Here is a 22,915-nt window from a genome sequence, read left to right as displayed (position 1 = left end):
TGGATTTTTTTTTCTGCAAATTTAATAGCTTATGTATTTTGGTGTGTTCATATACACTTTTTTTGAGGCAGATGTGTTCCTGTTAAAATAGAATATTTACAGTAAAAAAATAATATTTTTTGAAAATACATGAGAATTAATAAAAATATCTTACCAAAGCAATTTCTCTGAAGAATTTTGGCAGTTGTTGGTTTCATTCTTGTAATGGTGTGAACCATGGATCATAGGTCATAGCTCTCCAGAGAAAACTGCCATGTCATTATAACCCTAGAAATAGCAATATATGTGCATTTAATCTGAAAATACAGGCACCTGTTTGTCTGATTGGTGACTTTTAGCTATCAGGTAGGCCAGGTTTTCCTTATTATCTTATTGATTAACTTATGTTTAGGAATCCTGAAGGATCATGGAGTTTGTTTTTTATGGTTTTTTTTGTTTTGCTGTTGTTTTTGGTGGTGGTGGGGTTTTTTTGTTTTTGGTTTTGTTTTTGGCTTTTTTTTTTTTTTTTCTTTTTTGCCTGGAAAAAATTTCCAGGGGGAAAAAGAAGACATGCATGCCATTTGGGATTGATAGGAAAGAAAAACTTACAGCTCTCTTAGGCTTCCTATAATTTTGAGTTGAATCTCAGAGCACTGAAAAGCAGAAGGTTAAAAAATGTATTTATGATCTTAGCTATGAGTCATTTTTCCCAGGTGAGTGTCAATTTTAAGATTCATTGCTCCAATAGTCCAATAGTCACCTTTGTAGTATTATTTGAAATCTGGTATAATGGGAAAATGATTTGGTGATTTATTTTTATTTTTAAACTAACTCTTACCCCAAGGGGCTGATTTTCTCTGATTCCTATTCTAGTATTCCAGGGAGATTTAAACACACAGAGCAACTTGTTTACTTAGCAGCAAGAATGCAAAAATACTGTCCTGTTGAAAAATTCTAGCCTCATTCTTCACGTCGTACTGTTCTAATGAAAACGATTTGCATGCTGTCCACCTCAGAAAAGACAGGCAATTTACTGAAATGCTTTCATAAACTGTTGTCCTTTTTAAAGTAATTTTCATTCCAAATAAGGAATCATATACAAAATCAATATGCTGAGTATAGTTAATTACTACAGCAATTTAGTCTGACTAGTTAATTGTTGTGTCATCATATTTCAGTTTTTTTGTTGATTTGGTGGTCTTTTTTCATACCATGTTCGGTCGATTTTCTTGTATTTTGCTTTGGTTTAATAATACTCTAGACTCAAAGGACAATAGACTCAAGTTGCAGTAGGAATACATCATCTGCACAGTGCATTGCTGCTTTCCTTTGTTCTCACTTCAATGGTATGTTATCAATCATGTTCTGGGAAGAGATCTGTGCTTTGACTCCTCCCTCATTCTGAAGAATGAATTAGGCTGTTGTAGGAGTAAAGACTAACAGCCCCGTCGCTCAGGGAAAAACTCCTGTCATACAATTCTGCACTTGCAGGCTTTCTACAATGATATGTTTCTCTGCTTTCATAATACCCTGTAAGCAGAGTACAGCTGGTTCCTCAACTTCAGCTGAGTTGTGGAGGTCTTTGCGCTGAATTTCCATCCATGGTGCTGCAGGTGATCCTAGAAGTACCGCCACAAAGAGGGAAAATAGACTTGGCATCACAGGGAAGCAGTGGAATCAAGGACAAAATTTCTTTTGCTAGGGAATAAAGGAGATACTGGAGGACAAAATATGATGCACTTTTTTTTCTTTTTCTTTCAATACTTTATTCAAAGTGTAGTCACTGCACTGTAGCCTTCCTTTAGTCAGCTCCTATCCTCTACTTGCCCATTTAGGATGACTACTTTTCAAATTCCTCTGGGATTAGGCTGTTCCACGTATAGTAGACTGCATTTCCTTTATGATCTGCCTATCTAGACTTCAGGTGACATAAGAACCTTAGCTTTGTAATTTATTTGGCACAGGATGGTTTCTTCATGCACCTTACTAAGTATCTTGTGCTCCTAGGCAGTCTCAATTAAAACTCAGGTTATTCGGGTAACACTTGGCAAATATGTCAGAAGAAGAAAAGTTGTTCAGGAGCAGCAAATCAGAATGGATAGGATTTGATAGGAAAATGTTTCATGATATGTACACTTAAAGATCTAAAAAGGTAAAGGAATAAACAGGAAATGGAAATCAAGTTGAATAAGTAGATATCTGAAAAATCAGAACTTATTAAGATAAACTTTAAATCCTTATTTTCTTCTGAACATAAGAACTGTAAAGAAAAAGAAGTGAAGAAAAAAGGAAGAAATCTCAGTATAGCACTCTTGAGGCTGGGGAAAGATTTCCTTGTTCTCAGGACTCTGATCTATTTAGGTGATACATAGCACCTTTTTTTTTTTAATTAAAATTTTATGGACAATGAATGATGTATCTAAATCTAGAAAAGGACGATGACTTCTTTGTAGGAGCGGCAGTATTTTGGAGATACTGTACTGTCAAAACCCTCAACAAAAGTCTTTTTCAAAGTCTTTTCTTCAATGGCAATATTTCAAATCACTGTGATGAAATTCAAAGTTACTGCCAGGGAGCATCTGGGATAGGTACTGTCTCTGTAAATTTTCTAGTAGCTTGCAAAAAATCCTGTCTTATGTCCTGTCTTTCTGTACCAAAACTGAAAGAGGCCTTCTTATTAGCCTTATTGCACTGGTTTTTATCAAAATTGGTTTCACATTTGTCCGTCTACATGCACTTAAGTTAGTTTAAACCTTTTTAGAAGCAGTTATTTTTTCTGGGAAATGACTGAATGCATCTAAACCTATTTAAGGGAGTGTTAAACCAGTTTAAATTGAGTGCACTACTTTTAACTAGATTAATTTAAGATTGACCTAGTTGCACAAGTGCAGCTTTTTAAAACAGGGCAAGATTTAGAAGTAGTGTTTGGGGAAAACAAGGATTTCTTGGGAGCTTAGTTTTCAAGCACATTAGACATGATACATTATGTACCAATTACTGGATAAAATGTGACCATAGAACTGTGTCTTCTAGCAGCAGAAAATATTTGGCAAAAACTAAGTGTAGATAAACACAGTAGATCAGCACTGGTAATTTGATACTGTTGTCTTCATATTCATACCAGCAAGAGAAATAGAAGTCAAATAAAATACATTACTTTTTTACCTCTGTAGTAAATTTATCCAGGTAGCTACTGTACCATACTGAAATTCTGCAGAAAACAGTTGTTAAATCAAAGAATATATGATAAATAATAAGTTAACCTCCATTACAGAAATAATAGATGGTTTTAGTATGCAGGGACATTTAAATGCAAGGCAAATATTACTGCAGAGTTCTTAGATACATGTGTGCATACATGTGGAATATTTGTAATTTGTGTATACATAAAACTCCATTTTTGGGAAAACAAACTCAAAAATTCAAGAATTCAGTTTTGGGGTATTTTTTGTTAAATCTCCACCGTTCAAAAAATTATTCTAGTTTGCAGGCAAAAAAAAGCAAGCAAGCAAACAAACCTGTCACTTTGTACCATGCTATTTGTAGATTGCCAAGTAAAAGCTTCTTGGACCTGATGCAAATACAGTATCTTGTGTAATGTACTTAGACTCCAGTTAGTGCGTAGATTCTGCTGTGGGCACTCTGCTGGCAGCCAAGAAAAATTTATGAAAATCCTGATCTCTGAACTGCATAGATCAACTTGTAGTAAATTTCTTTTGGCTGCCAGTGTGGTTGACACAGTGCAGGAGATATATGCTGCTGGAAATGTGAACCAGTGGAGTTGTGAAAACCAGCTCCTAAGGGAGCTCTGTGTCTTGAACAGTGCTCATGCTGTGGCTTGGTATAAAGGAAGCCAAGCATTTCAGATCAAAGGAAGCTCTGTATTACAATGTTAACATGGTTTTAATTGCATAAAGCATAGTGCTCTTAATTGATTATGTATGTTTTTAATAAGCAATTATCAACATCAAATTTGATCTGTAACCAAGCCAGTGTGACCTTGCAGTTGTCACATGCTTATTTTGTAGTTCTGCGCTAGGATAACTATGTAAAAGATTAATATCTTATTTGAACTTCTATTTTATAGTACTTGTATATGTGCTTGTAAACAGAGAATTGCAAATGTGGGTTCAGATCAACGGTTATCCTGCAAAATATCCTATCTCCAGTTAATAGCTATTAACAGATACCTAAGGAAGAGAATAAGAGCAGGGCAAACATATGGCAATAAAACCCCAGCATATTCCCTCTTAGCTTCCAGTAATCTGTGCCTCATTGAATTTCTGAAGCACAGGCCATATTTTTGTGTTTAGTAGCCTATGAGGGATTTCCTTTCATTAATCGGTGTAATCTCTTTTTGAACTCATGTAAGCATTTGGTATCCACAACATCCTGTGACAATATGTCCTAGAGTTTAAGCAGATGTGAAATACTACTTATTTCTGATTTTTTTTAGACAGATGGATGCTTCTGTTGTAAGGAAGTAATTTTCTAATAATTTTATCTATTCCATTCATATTTTATGGGCCTCTGTCATCTCTTTATCTCTTATCCTGTCTCTTTATACAGGATAAAGAGACCAAGACTGTTGAATTGCAGCCTTGTTTATATATAATTGTAAGGTTAAGGAAGTACACCTTCTATTTTAAATTGAAACTATTTGAGTACAAAATGAGAGAATTAACGATATTATAAAAGACGTCAAAACCCGACTATTGCATTTATAGTATTACACAGTGATGAAGGATGAAGATGCCAGGATAATATTTCAAAGAGCTTTGCAAGTTGTGGGCATATGGAACAACGATTGATTCTTTTAATTTCACCATTTTCCCTGAGATCCAATTTAATTCAGGAATCAATTAACACCAGTAATACTTTCTGTCACTAAAACACAAAGTTTTCAGAATTTAAAAGGAAAGCAATCTTTCCCTTATCAGTAAGTGCATTTTGTGCCGACAGGACTCCACCTGTCCTCAAACTTTCCAAACCTTCTTGGATTGTGCTTGCTGGTGTACACCTGTGCCATATCCAATCACTCCAAGGTCTTACCTAAAATCTTATCTCTCAGATATCCGGTGTCTGATGCATGAAATTTATCCTTGAAAATATTATCATGGTATGCAAAGCTGCACTTGAGAATAGGAGGATTCCTTTCAGCTACTGAAGAGATGAGAAATTCTCAAAAAATAGTTAATGGCCCTGGCTGCCTGTGAGGACTCAGTCATTGGATGTAGGACTATACAGATAGAAGATGATCTGTCTGCTGGACCCCATCAACTGGCTGAAAGCCAGATGATGGAAATTGTTAACTGTTGGCAAAGTACTGACCTCATTTTTATAATTTTTGGGGAGGATTTTTGCTTTCATGGAACATCCTTTTGGCTTTGAGGAAAACACTTCATTTGCATGTTGTTAAAAGGGAAATCTGTTTAAAACTGGCAGTCAGTGAAAGCAGTCTTGTGAAGGAATCCAGCCTCATGTTCTAGACTAGATGTGTGTTTGACTAGGTGCTTTTAATGCATCCCAGGGGCTCTCAGCATGCAGTATCATACTCTCAGCTTCCTTCTTGGCCTAGCATTTCCACATGTGCTATTATGCAAACTGAAAGAGAGGCTGAGGAATATGTTAAGAGAATTGTCTTTGTGATATGCTTAATTAAAGCAATGGGAATGTAGCGACTAAGAAGCACATCTTCCATCATGTTTTTCATGTCTATAGAAGCAGGGTGATATTTAAACTGTAGCTTAATTGCCAGACGGTCCTGATGCAGGCAGGAAACCAAAAAAGCAGCACAACCCAAGCCACTAAATTGCATATTGCTTCCATCGTGGTGTAGGTAAACACAGATCATTGCAAGCCTTCGTGGAGTAGTGAGGGGAGTTGCAAACTCAGCTATCCATTCAAGCTGCAACTGGAGGTTCTTTCCCACATACCAGGGCCAGCAGAACTCGCTTGTGTTTGCCATCTGCCTCAGTTTGTGATCAGCCGTCCTGTCTTAAGCTGCTAATGAAAAGTGTTAGAGCTGATCTGGCTGACTTTGCATGGAAATAAATGAGGAAAGTTCACATTGTCTATTACATTGACTCTGCTGCCAAGGAAACATCTAGCTGAAAGGCAGCATGGGTCCTCGCAGACAGCTTTGGCAGCGTTTGCTGCTACAGTCATTGAAAAAGAACTGCCTATTTTTTTTGGTTTTAATTTTAAAGATGTCTCTGTCTCAAACAATGGTTTATGCAACAATGAGGAAAAGTTTATCTCCCAAAATGGATTCACTTAATCAGACCCTCTTATTATTTTATTCAGAGAACTGAGTTTACATGGGGAAATCCAGTTGAAAAATGTGAAATTCCGTTCAAAAATGTTTGGTAAAGTGATAAATAAGTTGAAAATAACAATGTAGGAGTTTTTGGCTTTGTTTTCTTTTTGTCTTTCTCATTTTTCCCCTGCAGTATAAGAGAAAGAGCATTGGGTAGCCATTTTTGTTCAGGGAAATAGATTTATTTTAAATGAGTCCAAACATAAAATGTGGGCCAGCCCCTTCATGATTTTTTTATGACCTCACAGCCCCTTACACATGAAAAAACCCCTAACAATATATACACAACAAACAAACAAATAAAGAAATACTCCTACGTTAATCTTTCCTCCTCTTAGAAAGACACTTAGCAGATTTTGAGTAGAGTCTGAGAGAGCTTCATATAATTCTTACATGTTTCAGAAAGTTTTAGAGAATGGGGGAAAAAGGAAAAAAAAATATGAACATGTTCCAGTGTTTTTATTATGATTCTCTATGCATTTTTAAGTGTATTCCATCATCTTACAAAAAGTCATTATTTCTTTAAATTTATGAAGCAAAACTAATAGTAATAAAGCTAATGCTAATAATAGAGAAACTGCCTTATGAGCTATGAGATTTCACACCACAGACTGAATTTCAGGTTCTTGAAAGATTATTTGCTATGGAGAGCTTGTGAAAAGCCATATCTCAAACATGTTGAGTTAAGAAAAAAATAAAAAATAAAAAAAAAGGAGAGAGAGACAGAGAAAATTCCCTTTATTATTGCAAATGAGTTGAAAACAGTTTACAACCGAAAAATCAGCTAATGAATAAATGGCTTGAAATTATTTATTTTTCCTTTCAGTCTGGTCTCCTGGTAGCAGTAATTTATGAAAGAGGTATTATCTGTGAACCTAAAATTCTCCTTTTAAATAGAAAGTGACATTTCAGTCATTTAAACCAGGCATCAGGCTTAGCATTCCAACTCTCATGTAATTCAGGGTTCCTCAAATCTCTGTTTGTTGCTAGGGCCACTTAATGGAGACATTTTCTTCATGACAGCAGATTTAGGAAATACCAAATATGTTCTATAGAAGATTATTACTGCATTGCCATCTCATTTCCCCTGCCTTTTGAGGGGCAAACAGAATCTGAAAAATCATGTTACCAATTAATATGGATGTTGTCATGGTTTCCTGAGAGAACGAGACAAGAATTTTACAGTAATTACATACTTAATTACATATTTATTTCTTAGAAAGAAATGTAATGGATGTTGCAAAAGTAGAAAGATGTAGATAATCCTAAAATATAAGATAATACTGTATATGAATTTTAAGAATAGTATATGATTAAATAATGAAAGATTTTCTACATTGTTAGTGTTCTTAAGTCTAGAGTATAATTTGTGCTTTTCCTGAAAGTTCTTCACTTAAAAATGCCCAAACCATATGTTCTTGAGGCCAAAATGGTTTTAATCTATATTTAGACTCCTTCCTAACTGTTGGGGTTCTAAAAAGTGCTGAGCAGCTAACACCAATAACTGGAAACATATACAGCTAAAACATCAGTTTGTGAAAAAAGATGAAAGCAGAAAAATCAAAAATAACCAGATAAGTTAAAAGAGCATAATTTTTTAATGCAATTTTTTTCCTAGTGGACAGATTCAAGTCTTTCCTTCAAGTCAGTCTGTGATAAGTACTTCCTGGGTTTGTACATATATCACTTAAGTCCATATCCTGTACTTCTATAATTAATGTTTTGCCAGTGACTTAAATGAAGAGACCAAAGCCAAAAGCCAGAAGACTTGAGGGGGTAGAATTAATCTGACCATATGTTGATGTTTATATCTGAGTTAATCTCATGGAGTCCCTTTAGAGTTATAGGAGAGATATATTGCCTTCCTGGGTAAAGATTGTTGCATCCTGAAGCAGGTGTCTAAAATAAACTGGGTGAATCATGCTCTGAAATACCTGTTTCTCATCTTGCTGTGAGGGGTGCAGGTAGTAACACTGTAACATTTGTGTTGAATAGTTAGATAACTTCCACCAGTGATGTTGAATCGTGCCATTTCGGATTAGAGGAGAACTGAAGTGATGAGTACTTAAAAATTGCAGCACCAACTGGAGTCAAAAGAAATCTGTCTCAGCCCCAGAGATGGCTGTTTTGGGAGCAGTTCAGGATAGCAGTCAGAAAAGGCAGTTGCAGGCATAGGCTGTTCCCTGCCCCTCTCGGTATGGCAGGACAAACACTCATTCTGAATATGGTAATTCACAAGTGGCTTGCACCTCTGAAATTTTGAATGCATAGTCGGTAGTATGGTAATGTGAAAACATGCTTTTAGTTTCTCATTGCTAAGGATCATATAGAGCTCCTTTCTTGTGATGCAGTTTATGAATAGATAGTGTGTAAGTATGAGGAAATGGGATTACCACTGAGTATTCAGGATACTGAACATCCAGTAGTGACATGGAGTTAATGTTGTTAGCTGTGCTCGAGCTAGCAGTGCTAGTAGAAGCAGCAAAACTACTAGGGCCCAAGTTTCAGCAAGAGTTAGCAACTAAAATACATATATAATCAACAGTCACTCCTTAGCTGGTTGGTGTTTTAATGATAACTTGTGACACCACAGGGCTGGCCACAGTGGCTGGCAGAGCTGCAGAGATAATGCCGGAGAGTGGGATGGGGCAGAGCAGCTGTGGAAATTGTGCCCCCAGTGACTCCGTGTTCATCTCTCTGCTTTCCCAGTGGGAAGCTCTGGTCTGAAGGCCATCAAACATGGAACCTCTGGAATTCTGGGGCCAACTGCTGTTGCCCCAGGCAGGGGTCCTGCTGAGCTCCTAAGTCACAGAAGTGGAAGTGTGCCATGATTGACTTCTGCCCTGGGCTACATTCTCATGTCCAGTCTCTCCTGAATTTTTCCAGGGGCAGTGGACTCCTGCTTTCATCTTGCTCTCTAAGCAAATTGTTGCATAGTCTTCCTTCTGCTGGGAGGCCCAGGGGTATGGCTTGGCTGCCTGACCCTGCTGTCCTCTCCAGCACCCTTTGCTCTGCCCTCTGCACTCTGTGCTCCTGCAGGCTGCCTCTCCATGGCAGGGGCTCAGTCATCTCCATGTCAGCGAGTGCCAAGAGTCACAAGTGCCACACTGACTGTGTTCCCTGAGTTCTAGACAGGCTTACAGTGGTCCCTCTAGCTGGAAGAATGTATGGCTGTATGGATATAGGATCCTAGGATCTTAGCAGCAGATTGTCCAATAGATCAGAGCATTTCATATTACTAAATTTTAACAAAGTAAAACTACAGTAGCAGATTTGTCTTTCTGTCACTTTCTCTGTGTACATGATCCCCAGTTTGAAGTTGTCTCAATTTAAAATATGGTGCATGCTTGGATCAGGTTTCCCTTTGAAGTCTGCAGACTTCTTAGAAAACTTGTCTTCTTTTCAGATCAGAGAACTTTTAATGATTTTTTTGCTTCTAATCACTTTGCCAATTAATATTCAAAATTCCCACTTCTTTTTATCATCAGTTTAATGAAAAAAACCCAAACCATTGAAAAATCCATCTTGTCATTTTTTTTCTTAATGTGAGTGAAAAAAGCAAAATAACAGTGAAAGAAGAATTGTTCATATAAAAACTTTATATATATATATATATATATATATATATACACAAACCACTATGTCACTATTTAAAAACTCTTGAAGTCCTATGTCTGTATTAAGATACAATAGTATACTACTAATAGTAACCTGGTTTTGATGGTTTCAATGTGAGTTAATTTAGAGGATATTATAATTACTCTCAGTAGTTTAACTGGTACTGGGAAAAAAATTTATCTAACAAAAATCTAGCCAAAACAAGATCTACACATAAATTAAATTCTATGTGCGTTCTATTGTGGGGATTTCAGTGATCTCTAGGACCTTTTTGTATTTCTAAAAGATGGTGAGATGCCAGAACAGGTTGCCCAGAGAAGTAGTGGATGCCCCATCCCTGGAAGCGTTTAAGGCCAGCTGGATGGGGCTCTGACCAGCTTGGTCTAGCAGAAAGTGTCCCTGCACATGTCAAGAGGGTTGGAACTGGATGGTCTTCAAGGTCACTTCCAACCCAAACAATTCTATGCTTCTCTGATTTCTGCCCCATGGAAGGTTACATTTATTGTGAATATTTGCAGTATGACTTTGACCTTCCTCCTAGCATTTACATAGATTTCTTCATAGGAGGACACATAGGACATACGGGTAAATGAATAAAAATAAAAGAAGACACTGTATTAACAAACCTGCACTTTAGTGGCTTAGAGACAAACCCTACATTTTTTTTGTCAAAACAAGGGTTCAATTTTAGTATGACCTTGTGCACAACTAAGGTTCTCTTACATTTTATTCTCACCCAGAGTGCCACTTAGGAGTGGTAGAGAGATGTACATTCCCTTCACATGAATGACCACAGGGACCAGGCCATGGAGGATAGCTGAGAACTGTGTGATACATGCTCTTCTCATGCACATATCCAAATCTTCGATCCCAGCATCTGTTCATTTTCACAGCCTTCAGAAAGCAGTTTTAAGGACTTCTCTAGTTTATTCTTCCCACTAAGAAATAAAAACAGAAAGAAAGAAAAGACAACAGGAAAGATTATAAATAGATAAGGCTGTTACAGTATTTGCAGCATTTGTAATTGCATTGGACTACTGGTAAAATAGAATAAGTGTTATTTAGCAACAAGGGGAATGACCATTGTATTTTGAAACTTTTTACTGAGCTTGCTGAGACATTATGAAGACCTTTTCTAGCAAAATGCCAAATTCCAATAAAATTCAAATTTAAGATAGTTATTGCCTAAAGATGACCAGGAAAACACCCAAAATAAAACTTTTCATTCTGTTAATCAATATGACTTTATTACTAATGGAATGAAAATGCCATTTGAGAATAATATACAAATTCAGAGATAGAGAACTTGATCCCAGAGCTACAGGTGCAACATAAATGTAGGAGTTTGTTTAGTTTGCTAGGTTCCCTGTCACAGCAGGGTTTCTTCTAAGCATGAAATAAAGCCATAAGCATTATATTTTCAGAGGGAAAACATACCATTCTATTGAAGCAAGCTCTCATATCTTCTCTACCTCCCCTAGGATCATCTCCAGCTGCTTCACTTTTCTCTTGTTGGGGAAGTTGGTATTGATTCACTTGTCAGAATAGTTTGCAAATTTTTTCAGTACTAGTGATTGAAAGTGTGAGAAAAAGTGGAAATATTCTTATATCCATGCTTTTTATAGAGGGAAATTTAAGAACACCTAAAGGAATTAATTCCACCCATTTCAAGCAATTTACTAAAAATTGTAGAATGTGCTTGGTAACAAATCTAAGTAGTAAGTCAGAAATTCTTATCTTTTGCATGTCCTTGCCTTCTAAACTACAGGCTGATGTGTGTTATAAAAGAAAGTGAGCTCCTGATGTCTTCTAAATTATGCCCACAATATGCAGAAACAGTAAAGCACTGCCAGGAAGGAATTACACACTGCTCAACTCAAATGTTCTCATCATATCTCATCAATGATCTGATTCACCTGAAGGCAGTCTTGCTCTGTAGGAATGTGCCCTTGTCATATTTCAAGCAAGCAAATTTTAATTTCACACTAGTCTGTTCATCTTTTTAAAATAGAATAGTTTATCAAAAATATACACATATGGGTGTAGGTATTCTAAATTAAATGCAGAGTAATTAGTACATACTTTGTATCTAACAAGCTGTCTGTACCTCCCATTCTGTCTGCATATATATATATATATCTTTACGTGTGTGTGTATATATATATCACTAAACCTACTGGAGAGGATTTTATTATGTGTGTTATCATGTATTAATATAGTGAAAGAAGACATTTTTATGTTGTCATATTTCATCACAATGAAAAAGCCCAAATATATAGATATATTATTGGAAAGTGATTGTTTTAAATACAGTGTGTAAAAAATGCATACAGTAAGTTTTGATAGGAAATGGGTATGCTCTATACAATACATTTTTATTTAAACTCACAAAAATTTAGGGTTTTTTTCGTTTTTCAAAGGTGCTCCAGCCATCTTTCAGCAGAACTTTCTTTAGAAAATAACCATCAGGCTACCAAATTTTAGTGCCAATGGCAGAAGTCTGAGATAATGTCAAGCAACTATATATGATTTTTTAGACTGGAAAATGTGGCACCTTTATTTGGGTAAGAGTATGCCTATGATTTATATTTAGGTCCATGTATACTCTCAGTGTAGCATATATATACATACATGGTGCTTATGTAAGTGCATACATAATGTATGTGCTCAGTTCTGCTATATTATAATAAGGTCAGAGAGAGAAAGAATCTTCTTTTATGACTGACTGTTGAAATAGCATCTTCAAAATTCTCTCCTGTCTGGAAAGGATAATAATAACAAAGATAAAACTTTTTTCTTTTTTTTTTAAACTTTCTGTATGCCATGTAGAGTAAGAATCTTAGTCCATGCTCCAAACATAAAATGTTTTCAGCATTTCAGCTCTTTGGATGCATCAGGTGGTGGTACAAATAAACAAAATAATGAAAATGCAAATTCTGAATACATTGAACAGAAACTCATGGGTAGTATGTGTGTGTGTAGTATTTATGATTAATTTTAAGTTTGCCTTTGAGATACTATCTTGTAGGTAATAGGACTATAATAGATGTCTTGTGTAAATTTACTTTTCAGTTTGATATGAATTTAATTAGAAAACATCTATCTGCATCACATGAAAAATGAAGTAAAATAGTAATCTTAAAAAAGCATGCATGTCTATGTATAATGCATCTTTGTATTTTCACAGTTTGTTTGTCATTTGAAATTCAGTTTATAGGCTTTCTTTTTTTTTCCCCCTCTGGATGGAAAAGTCTTCAAAATTGAGGTTGCATGTTAAGCCATTAGGGTATTGCTTTTATAAATTGAACTTGCATACCATTTAAAATGGGAATTAGTATCTTCAGGACTAGGTGGTTTTCTTAATAGCTTACTGTGGACAAACATATTTGCTTTGTTTATCTGTAGACGTGAAAAATAGTGTATATATTAGCTACAGGGAAAGGCTTCCCCGTACAACATGCTCCACAGTGCTGGCTGTTGAATATTTCTTATATTAATACATATTTATATTCCTGAGTTTGGGCAGTGTTTGTAAAGTCAGGCAGATTTAGTGCCTAAAATAGTTTATAGCCTCAGAGAAAAGTGTCAGTATAAAAATAATAATTTTATCTTAGCTCTTTACACACAGTAACTTTTTTTTTTTTTCCCCTTGTAAAATCAAACTTGAGATAAAATAAGAAAAACAATCACAATCTTTTTGAGCTTACAGCCATTCTATTCCAAATCTCCATTCTAATGGGAACACAGGAACAGAGATGCACAGTTTTTGGACTTGTGAAATATATTTTCCAATATTTTTCTACTACTCCATGGATATATACAAGATGTAACTGAGACTATCACAATGAATATTCACCATTGCATATCATTCAGTGGCAAATTTTACTTTAAAAATCTTCACAGTCATACGCATTTTAACTCTGTTACAACGTGTCTAGGTTTGTGATGGTGCTTCATTTTGCCATGTGGACTGAAATATGTCCTACTTGGATAATGTATACTGAAATATAGAATCATCCAAGGCTCTCTCCTTCAATGGTGGCAACTGAAAAATATAAGAACTCCCCAATGTCAATAGGGTAACAAAGCTAGCCTGAGCAAGTACGAATGTTCACTTACTCTCACACTTCAGTTTATTCTGAGCACTGGCCAAGGAATTGAAGGTGGCCTAATATCAGCTTTGCAGTCACAAATACACTTCTGTGGAGGCTTGGGAAAAAGAGCAAGCACTTATGGTTGTCCTTCTCTACTCTCAGGAGCTTTTTAAAGTAACATTGAGATACTCCGGGCAAGTCTGCTCCCTAAAGCAAAGAGGGACTGAATAATTGTTGCCTAATTGGAGAAATCTAATCATATGCAAAGCAAAAAGGATGGAAACTAAGATAGTAATAAGGCCCTACCTGTGCTGGACTCAGACAGCTCATCTTGAGCTGGTTTAAACCTGAGTTTCAATTGCACTGAGTTATTTGGGTCAGTTTAAATTCAGGATGCCCTGGAGACAATCATGACTCTTGATGGAAATTGTTATGAATAATGGGGCTATTTGACTACAAGTAGAAAATATGTTCTCTGTTAAATCATTGTCACCCCAGGCAAGAATATTATTCTCCCAGCTCTTTCCTGTGACCTTCTCCCTTCCCCCTTATTCATTTGCTCAAGGGCTGTTCTGCCTTTGCCACACTAAATGGCTCCCCTGATGGCTACAAGTTGCGTTGCACGAGGGGGAAATAAAGACTAAATCCAGAGGGGCAGTTAGACACTGAATGTAATGATTGGGGTTTTTTTTGTTTTTGTTTTTTTTCTCTCTGTGTGTAATCTCCCCTGTCCAAAATACAAAAGGAGAAAAATATGCCAAGAAACAGTCAGCCCCTGCATAATATCTGTTGCCTGACATGGTCCCACTGTCACTTAGAAGTACTACTTTAAAATTGCTCTACCATATGTTCATTATCTGTGATCCTGGAAGGAAGATATGCCAGTAGCTGAAAATGAGTTTTATTTGTTTCCCTGACAGTATGTATTTCACATCTTTGAGATCAACTTAGAGCAAAATGTAGGAATTCCTGGAAATCTGTAATAATAAGGACTGATAGCCTAAGGGACTCAATAAGGACTGATAGCCAAAGGATGTATTTATTCTTCATGTATTTCATAACTGCCACAAATAGAAACAGTAGACTCTTCCAAGACTTTTGATTAACTATGGTTTCTTGAAATTTTAGAAATCATAACAAGTTAACTTCCCAGACTCCTGCTTCAAACAGTAGAGGTAAAATGTAGAGTACTCCTTGGTCTACTGATATTAGTGATCCTAATGATCCTAATGATAATGGTAGAATCAGTACTACTAATTCAAAACTATTTGAAAACGGTTCAGTAAATTATGTGGCCAACTTGTTAGTGCATTTTTAAATATAAGACTTAGACTAGTTAATATTCCTAATTATGATGCAGGAAGCATGGGTATAGGAAGGAAATTTGCCTTTCAGATGGTCTGAAAAGCAAAAGAAGGTTGTTTCTTACATATTTGAGTTAATACCAGGAAAAAAAATTTTCATTCTAAAAAACCTAGTTTAGAACTCTAACTTTAATAAAACTCAAAAAGAATTGAAAAATAGTGTGAGACACCATCATAGTATGAAAGCTGTAGTACAGTAACATGTTGTTCTTTTTTGTCTTTCCATCTTAAACCTATGATTATTTAAAATTACATTAATTATTCCATTATAAGTACAGAATGAAAACCTTTACAGAGTTCCTCCTGTGTATCGCTTCCAGTGCTGAGGTTAGCTACAGAAGCTGTGGATTATTCATATGAGATGATGTCAAGATCAGCTTTGTCTGCACATAGAAGGCCAAATTCAGAGCTTTTGTCACCAGAACAGTAAAGCTTATCAAACCTATTGAAACAGCACATTGAGAATCTGCTTTTCTATAAAAAGAACTGCATCTCAGAAAAATATTGTCATAAAACATTTCATCTGGAAACCACATAATTATAGATTATAGGATAAAATTCTCATTTCTGAAAGCACATTATGTCACATTAATTTTTGAAAGATGTGATTTTTCTGCACAGTTATATTGAATAGATGATCAAGAACATTTAGTTTTCATATTTCCAAATTAAGAATCAGAAGTTATGAGAAGGCTCTGTGAAGTAAGCATGTAGTTTTACTTGTGTTTGTTTTCATACTTTCATTCAAACATTTATTTTACAAACATCAGCATGGCTTCATACATCATGAAGGCATCGACTGCCAAATGTTTCCTCTTTCATATGTACTTTGGATCAAGTTTATTTTATTGTGTCAACAAGAGGAAATACTTGAGAAATTGAAATACTGTCAACTATGTCCTCAAAGTTCTGTAATGTATGCATGTGTAATTCTGTTCCTGATGCAACTTCATATTATTACTACTGACATTATAAAAGTACTTCCAGATCAATTGCCAGCAGTGGAATTGATAACTGGAAAATAACTGTCTATCCTCAAAGAATCTACAGACTATAGGATAAGAGTTAAGGTTGAATATTGTCTTTTTCCAATATACAACTGTTAAGCCACAGCACAGGCCTTTCATTTTTTTCTATTTCTCTTTCTTCAAGAAACTTCCTACTATAGGTAGCAGCCATTTCACATGGGTCCAGACATCTAAAAGTTAGAAGGTCAGCATAAGCTGCTGAGCCAGAATACTTCTCTTGTCATTGGAACAGGATCACACTCCTGGGGGATGGTTCTTCCCAACCCTAGGTGATGAAATGATATTCTTGATGTGACCCTTTCCAGCTGACTGGAATATTTCTCCTGATGTAAAACGTTTTTCCACAGTCTCATTTTGTGACAGGTTGAGTACTACAGATTCTGTATGAAAGACTCACAGAAAGATATGCAGAACTAAGTCTTAGTTGAGTAAAAATAGACAAAATTAATACCATGAGTTCCAGCTCTGCAACTTTTTTAGAAACAATCCCATTGGCTTTGATTTGTGTTTGCTTCTGAAGAGTGCTATAATTCTACTGCAAAATTTTCCAGTTGTGTCTAATACTCTGTAATAAAAAATTTGAAGATGCTTTTCAGAAGAGAATATCAAAAACATTAAACTGGTCTATAACATGAAAGTATGTTTTGGGGGGTTTTGTTTTTAGTCTTACAAAAGTAGAAAAAGCTCTAATACTTAAGCAACTACAGGTATAAGGGAATTGCACAGTAAAATATATAAGGACATCTATTTTGCTCATTAGGATTTCAGTTATGACGATTCAGAAATGCACAGCATCTGCATATAGTCAGCAGGGGTCTGATTAGAAGTGTTTGGATGACTAAGTGCTCTGTGGCATTTGTCCTAAATAGCTAGTCTTTAGTTTGTGAAGTTTACCAAACAAAGCCAGGATATTTTCCTTTTGGATCTATGTCTTGATGAAAGCATTTTTAGTTGGGCTCACAGCAACATCAAGTCATAAATTTCACACAAGCCTAGACATGAGCTATGACACTTGAACCCTACACTTACTATGTGTATCAGTTAAAAAAGTTTATGGTTATGATGTCTGTAAGAGTAACATATATTATAGCATAATGATTTCCTTGTTAAAAAAAAATGAGAAATCTGCCTTGTCTGCCACGTTACCCTTGATATCCATGATGATCCATGAGTTACTACACATTACTTTATGAAAATCAAGTGCAGTGAAAAACATCTTGCAAGTGCAGAGTCCTCAACGTGTGTTATTTTTGTTAATATGTTTGTGGATTCAAAGATCTTTTTCCTTTTCTTCTCCTCACAGGAAACGATCTCTTTCTAGTTGCAGTGCATGAACTTGGACATGCTCTGGGCTTGGAGCACTCTAATGATCCCACTGCAATCATGGCTCCATTTTACCAGTATATGGAAACTGACAACTTTAAACTACCTAATGACGATTTACAGGGAATCCAGAAGATATACGGTAGGTCATGTTCTCTTTGGACAAGGGAAGCTTTCCAGTTTAGAATACCTTTGAGGTCCTCCTGTCCATATCACCTCTCCAAAACAGTTCATCAGTGTGGACTTCACCAGTTGTTATGCCAAAGTCTCTATGTGAGTAAAGCATCCAGAGATTTTGAGGATGCTCTTGCTTTGTTTCTCACTGTTCACAGCTTCTATTCAAATTTACACTCATCTAGAATAGTAATTTTAAAGGCTTTAATAATCCATGAAGAAAATATATGCAAAAGGATTGCAAACTATGGAAATATTAAGAAATGCAGGTCTTTAACCGTAATGAAAATAGTGACACAGGAGTCCAAGATCATGTAACTCGATGAATTGATTGCTTCTAAGTTTATCAGTAATAATACAGAAAATTTCTCTCCAAAATCTGAGGTCCAAAACCACCCTTTCTTGTGATAAATATAGCTAACTGATCTCAAAATAATGTTATCACCAGGCTCTACACAACGCAAATATGGCCTACTTCTTTAAAATATATTAATTTATGTTTTTTATGGCTTGATGTAAAGTACACATGATGCAAATAAATTCTGCCTTTAACAAGGTAATTGGAAAATTTAAAAAAAGTCAAAACAATAACATAACTGTGATTATGGTTGAATGTAACACTCACTCCCATATTACTATCCCTTAAATTTCTAAAGACATAGTTTTGGTTTTGGTTTTAAAGACTTTGATTCTGTTGATATATGTTACATAGTCTCTTCTATTTTCTTTTCTATTTTCTTTTCTTTTCTTTTCTTTTCTTTTCTTTTCTTTTCTTTATTTCTTTTCTTGTTTCTTTTCTTTTCATATATTATATTTTTAGAATAGCACAATGAAAAATCTGTTGTATCTCTGTGTTAATGCTCTGTATCCAGTACAGCTAATTTGAGATTGCCTTGCTTAATATTTCCTAATTAAATCTAATCAGATTTAATTCTGTACCACAAATTTTCCCTGTTTAAAGTTTGTCATATTTATGTTGAATATTGTAAGGGTCATTCCTTCTTTTTCTTTACTACCAGAAAGTACAACTATGATAATGTAAAATTACTGTACTACTAACTAGAACCCTATGTTTTTTTATATTAACGAGGTTTTTAAAATACCATTTTAAGAAGCACAGATATATATTTTCATAAAGCATATGCAGGAATTTCAAAATGATTGGCTGATCAAGTTTTGTTTGGTTGGGTTTTTTTCCTGTGTGATTAGCTGGAAGGAAGGTTGTTTCTCATGACCTCATAAGTTGGTAGTCTAGACTTAAGGGCTAGACAAGAATACTTTGCTGAAAACTAGCTGCTAAGCTCTAACAGCTGTGGGCTATACATTAGGAGAAATGTGTTACCCCTGGGAAGTAATATCTGACATCACCACCAAATGGCATAAAAAAATTTGATTTGGGGTTAAAAACTTTCCAACATGAGCTACTGCAAACTGATTCTTTTTCTCCCTTTAAAATCAAGATGTGATCTGGAATCATATGCCTCAATAAAAATGTCACACCTATTAAAATAATTACTTTGGTCTGCAGTATTCCTTGAAAGACCGTTGTTAACTGTAAATTATAAATGTCACAAGTCTCAAAATTGTGAATGAAATAAATGCCTTATTAATTTGCATGACAACCATTTGGTGAGTTTAAGATTTCCTTACATAATCCGTCTTGTTCTTTATAAAGTATGTGGTTTTTTGGTAAAATTCTCAGAAATTCAAATGCCATTTGTGCAGTTTTAGAGTTGTCTTTCTATTAAAAAATGTTTCTGAATCTGGTCATGCAAATGGTATTTATTTTTTAAAGTCAAAGTATTATCTATTTATTTTAGTATTAACTATTTAAATTATTTGGAGAGAGGCCTAAATAGAATGAGCAAAAATTAAAACAGTTATCTTGTTTCCAGAAATCTTGCTGATCCATTTGAAGATTCTCTTCTTTTTGAAAAGTAAATTTAAATGTTACTGATATGTGTAGAGAGGGGAAGGCATTTTCAGTACACTCATTTCAAGTCATTCAGTATGCCATTAGGGTTATGATCAGTATCTGTCTAGGATGGCCTATTGACTTTCAGGAAGAGAAATTATGAGTAGGATAGTTGTTTCATCAGAATCTGTATATTGTGATAGACAATATATTTGGAAGAATAAAAATGTTTTAAGACTGCTCTACAGTTTTAGTTTTTCACTTCAGTTCTTTTTAATCTGTTTACCCTCAGAACAATTCCTTTAATTACCAGGTATCTAGCTTTTTAAGACTCATCATGGAAAGAAAAAAATTATGAAGTAACTAATTTCAGAATATTGAAGTTGATATGTGACTGGGAAGATGGGGAAGTGTTATATACATGCCTAGGATTTGAGGTCCAGTTTTAGGGGCTCCTGTTACATACCAAGGGACATTGGGGAAAGCTGGGAATGTCCTGTGTCTAATGAACATGACATTACTTGAATTAAAAATTTGGTCATTAGGAAATATCAGGTATACTACATATATGCATGTGTGAATTGATGCCTATAGATTAAAAATATAGGTTGAAAATCGATTGACTGATGATGATCTTATAAGGAACAAGATCTTTTTTTCATTTATTTGAGCAAGAGACAAAGATTCTGCTATAAGAGCTCTTAACCACTTGGTAAATAATGTGCTTTGAACAAACTCTTATCTGAAATTATAGTGGCCTAAGCATCCTTTGAAGGTTTTAGTGGAATGTTGTTCCAATAAGGAAGATTCTGGATAATGAAAAGTAATTATTTTCCTTGGTTTTGGTAGTCATTCTTTGTACCCTTTATAACCAGTGCTTGGTTGGTAACTGGAACAGCTCCCCAGGGAAGTGGTCACAGCACCAGCCTGACAGAGCTCAAGAAGCATTTGGACAATGCTTTCAGGCACATGGTGTGACTCTTGGGGTGTCCTGTGAAGGACTCAATGATTCTGATGGGTCCCTTCCAACTCAGCATATTCTGTGATTCAATCATTTAATAACATCAGAGAGGTATGTTAGGTTACTTTCTCATTCCCCGTTCACTGTCAAGTTTGTACAGCTTACAGCTGGGTTTTGTTGTGTATGTTTCCTTTAGTGGGTTTGTATATCACATCCTGCTGCTGTATTTTTAAAGGTCCACCTGACAGGATACCACCACCAACAAGACCTCTGCCAACAGTGCCCCCACATCGTTCAGTCCCTCCAGCAGACCCACGAAAGAATGACAGACAACCTAAACCTCCCCGGCAACCCACTGGTGACAAACCTTTCTATCCTGGAGCCAAGCCTAACATCTGTGATGGGAACTTCAACACTCTGGCTATTCTTCGCCGGGAAATGTTTGTTTTCAAGGTAGGAGGCTGTGAATTTTTCAGTGTTACGTCAAATGTCTACATTTCTCTTTTTTTTTGTAAAGCAAACTCTCATTCCTCATGACTCTACATTCCCACCCTGCTCGCAGTTAGAAAGTTCAAGAAAAAAATCAAAAAATAAACATACACATGACTTAAACATCTAGCAGGGGACTGCTGTAATGTTCTATTTTAGGTAAATACCATGTCAGCAGAAACTGTAATGTCTCCAAATGTAAGGGTTAATAAATGCTGCAGGTTATGGAAAGATAAAAAGTGTAAATCAACTCATGAATAATAGGAATGCTTTTGTTGGGACTACAGCCACATGCCAACATACAGTAGATACTCTTTCTTCAGTACTTATTCTTTTTTTTTTCATGGAACAATAATTTTAACTTTACAATTAGGTCTGCCATTCACAAAGGAAGTTTATCATTGTGTTGTGGTTGCATTGAAACCACAATATCTTACTGAAGGTCTTTGCCACAAAATTCTTACTGCAAATGTGTCATTGTTTATTTCAATTCATCTTCTTGCTCCGAGCTGGAAGTGTGGTGTATACAACAAATTGAAATGAACAAACTGAACTCAAAGGCAGTCTTTTAATAGAAACACTTTGCTAAGACTCATGGACATCAAAGGTATCTCTAGGAGGATGATCTGCAATATGGCTTCCAGAAGGCATTGAATGTCAAAGAGAAATTACAGAATCATTATTTCTCAGTCACTTAAACCAATTTGCTGACAGGCACTATTGTGTGAAAATTTCAGAAACAAGCAACAAGATAACCTGTTTTTTTGAACTAATATTGTGTCAAATTTGCTTAAACAATAGGAAGTGTGAGCTCTTTGTTTTGTAAATATATAATAGGATCCTTTTAATCTTCGATTGTATAGGTAGAAAAGAAGGATCTTTCGTATGAATAGATGAGAGTTTTCTCTTCAGCAATAGTGTAAGTGCAAGGGAAAGGCAATGTATTTGTCCTAAAAAAAGAAGCACCCAGTTCAATGGTTTTTGTTGTCCTTTCTGATAGGACTCATTTCTCCCTTTTGTGTTTTCTTTTTATATAATCTATCTCACCAGATAAATCTTGTTAGCAATGCTACCCAGGCTTTCACTTTCTGTAGCATATCTAAAAAACATGTACAAATAGCTTTACATGATTTTATTCAAAATTATTGAGCTACCTTCACAACCCAATGGACAGGAAATATTTTTCCTGTAAACAGCTAAGGGTTTTTGCAGCCTGGGGCTGTCAGCCCATTCCATTTGAATAGATGGTATATGGTCAAACACTGGGAGGTCCTGAACCATCAGTCTTTTATGACTAAAACTCAAAGGTTAAGGAAGAACCTAATTTTCTAACTTGACATTAGACAGGATATTAAAATACCTACTTCAATCTCGTGTCATCCACCTCAAGAGCAATAGAACATACTCTCATTTAGTTTAGACATAAATCAATAAACTGAGAAATGCTGTTCCACTAATACGAAATTTCCTGTCTAGGCAAGTCTGTGTTCCTGGATAAATATATTCACCACCATTAATAATCACTGTTATCTGTTCTGATTGAAAACAAATTAAGTTTTCTTCAAAAATGTTTACTGCTTACTGCCTTAACACTACATATTTACTGTAAAATGTTATCCTTACTAGTGTGCAGGCTGTATTTGTGTTCCAA

The 22,915-nt window shown here is 35.4% G+C and overlaps 1 protein-coding gene across 1 annotated transcript in view; it reads left to right on the top strand.

The window, feature by feature from the left end:
• The window catches only part of MMP16 (matrix metallopeptidase 16), a 173,458-nt gene that overhangs the window by 103,277 nt on the left and 47,266 nt on the right, over positions 1 to 22,915 (top strand). The window contains exons 5-6 of the mRNA XM_085053146.1: positions 17,706 to 17,867; positions 21,011 to 21,228. Of these exons, the coding sequence (XP_084909272.1) occupies positions 17,706 to 17,867; positions 21,011 to 21,228 (380 nt within the window). The remainder of the gene's footprint in view (positions 1 to 17,705; positions 17,868 to 21,010; positions 21,229 to 22,915) is intronic.

Source organism: Lichenostomus cassidix, chromosome 2 (genome assembly GCF_008360975.1).
Source record: "Lichenostomus cassidix isolate B80296 chromosome 2, HeHo_3.0, whole genome shotgun sequence".
In the NCBI taxonomy this organism is placed as follows: Eukaryota; Metazoa; Chordata; class Aves; order Passeriformes; family Meliphagidae; genus Lichenostomus; species Lichenostomus cassidix.
Note: the sequence above shows the minus strand (reverse complement) of the source record. Positions and strands in the feature narration are given on the sequence as shown.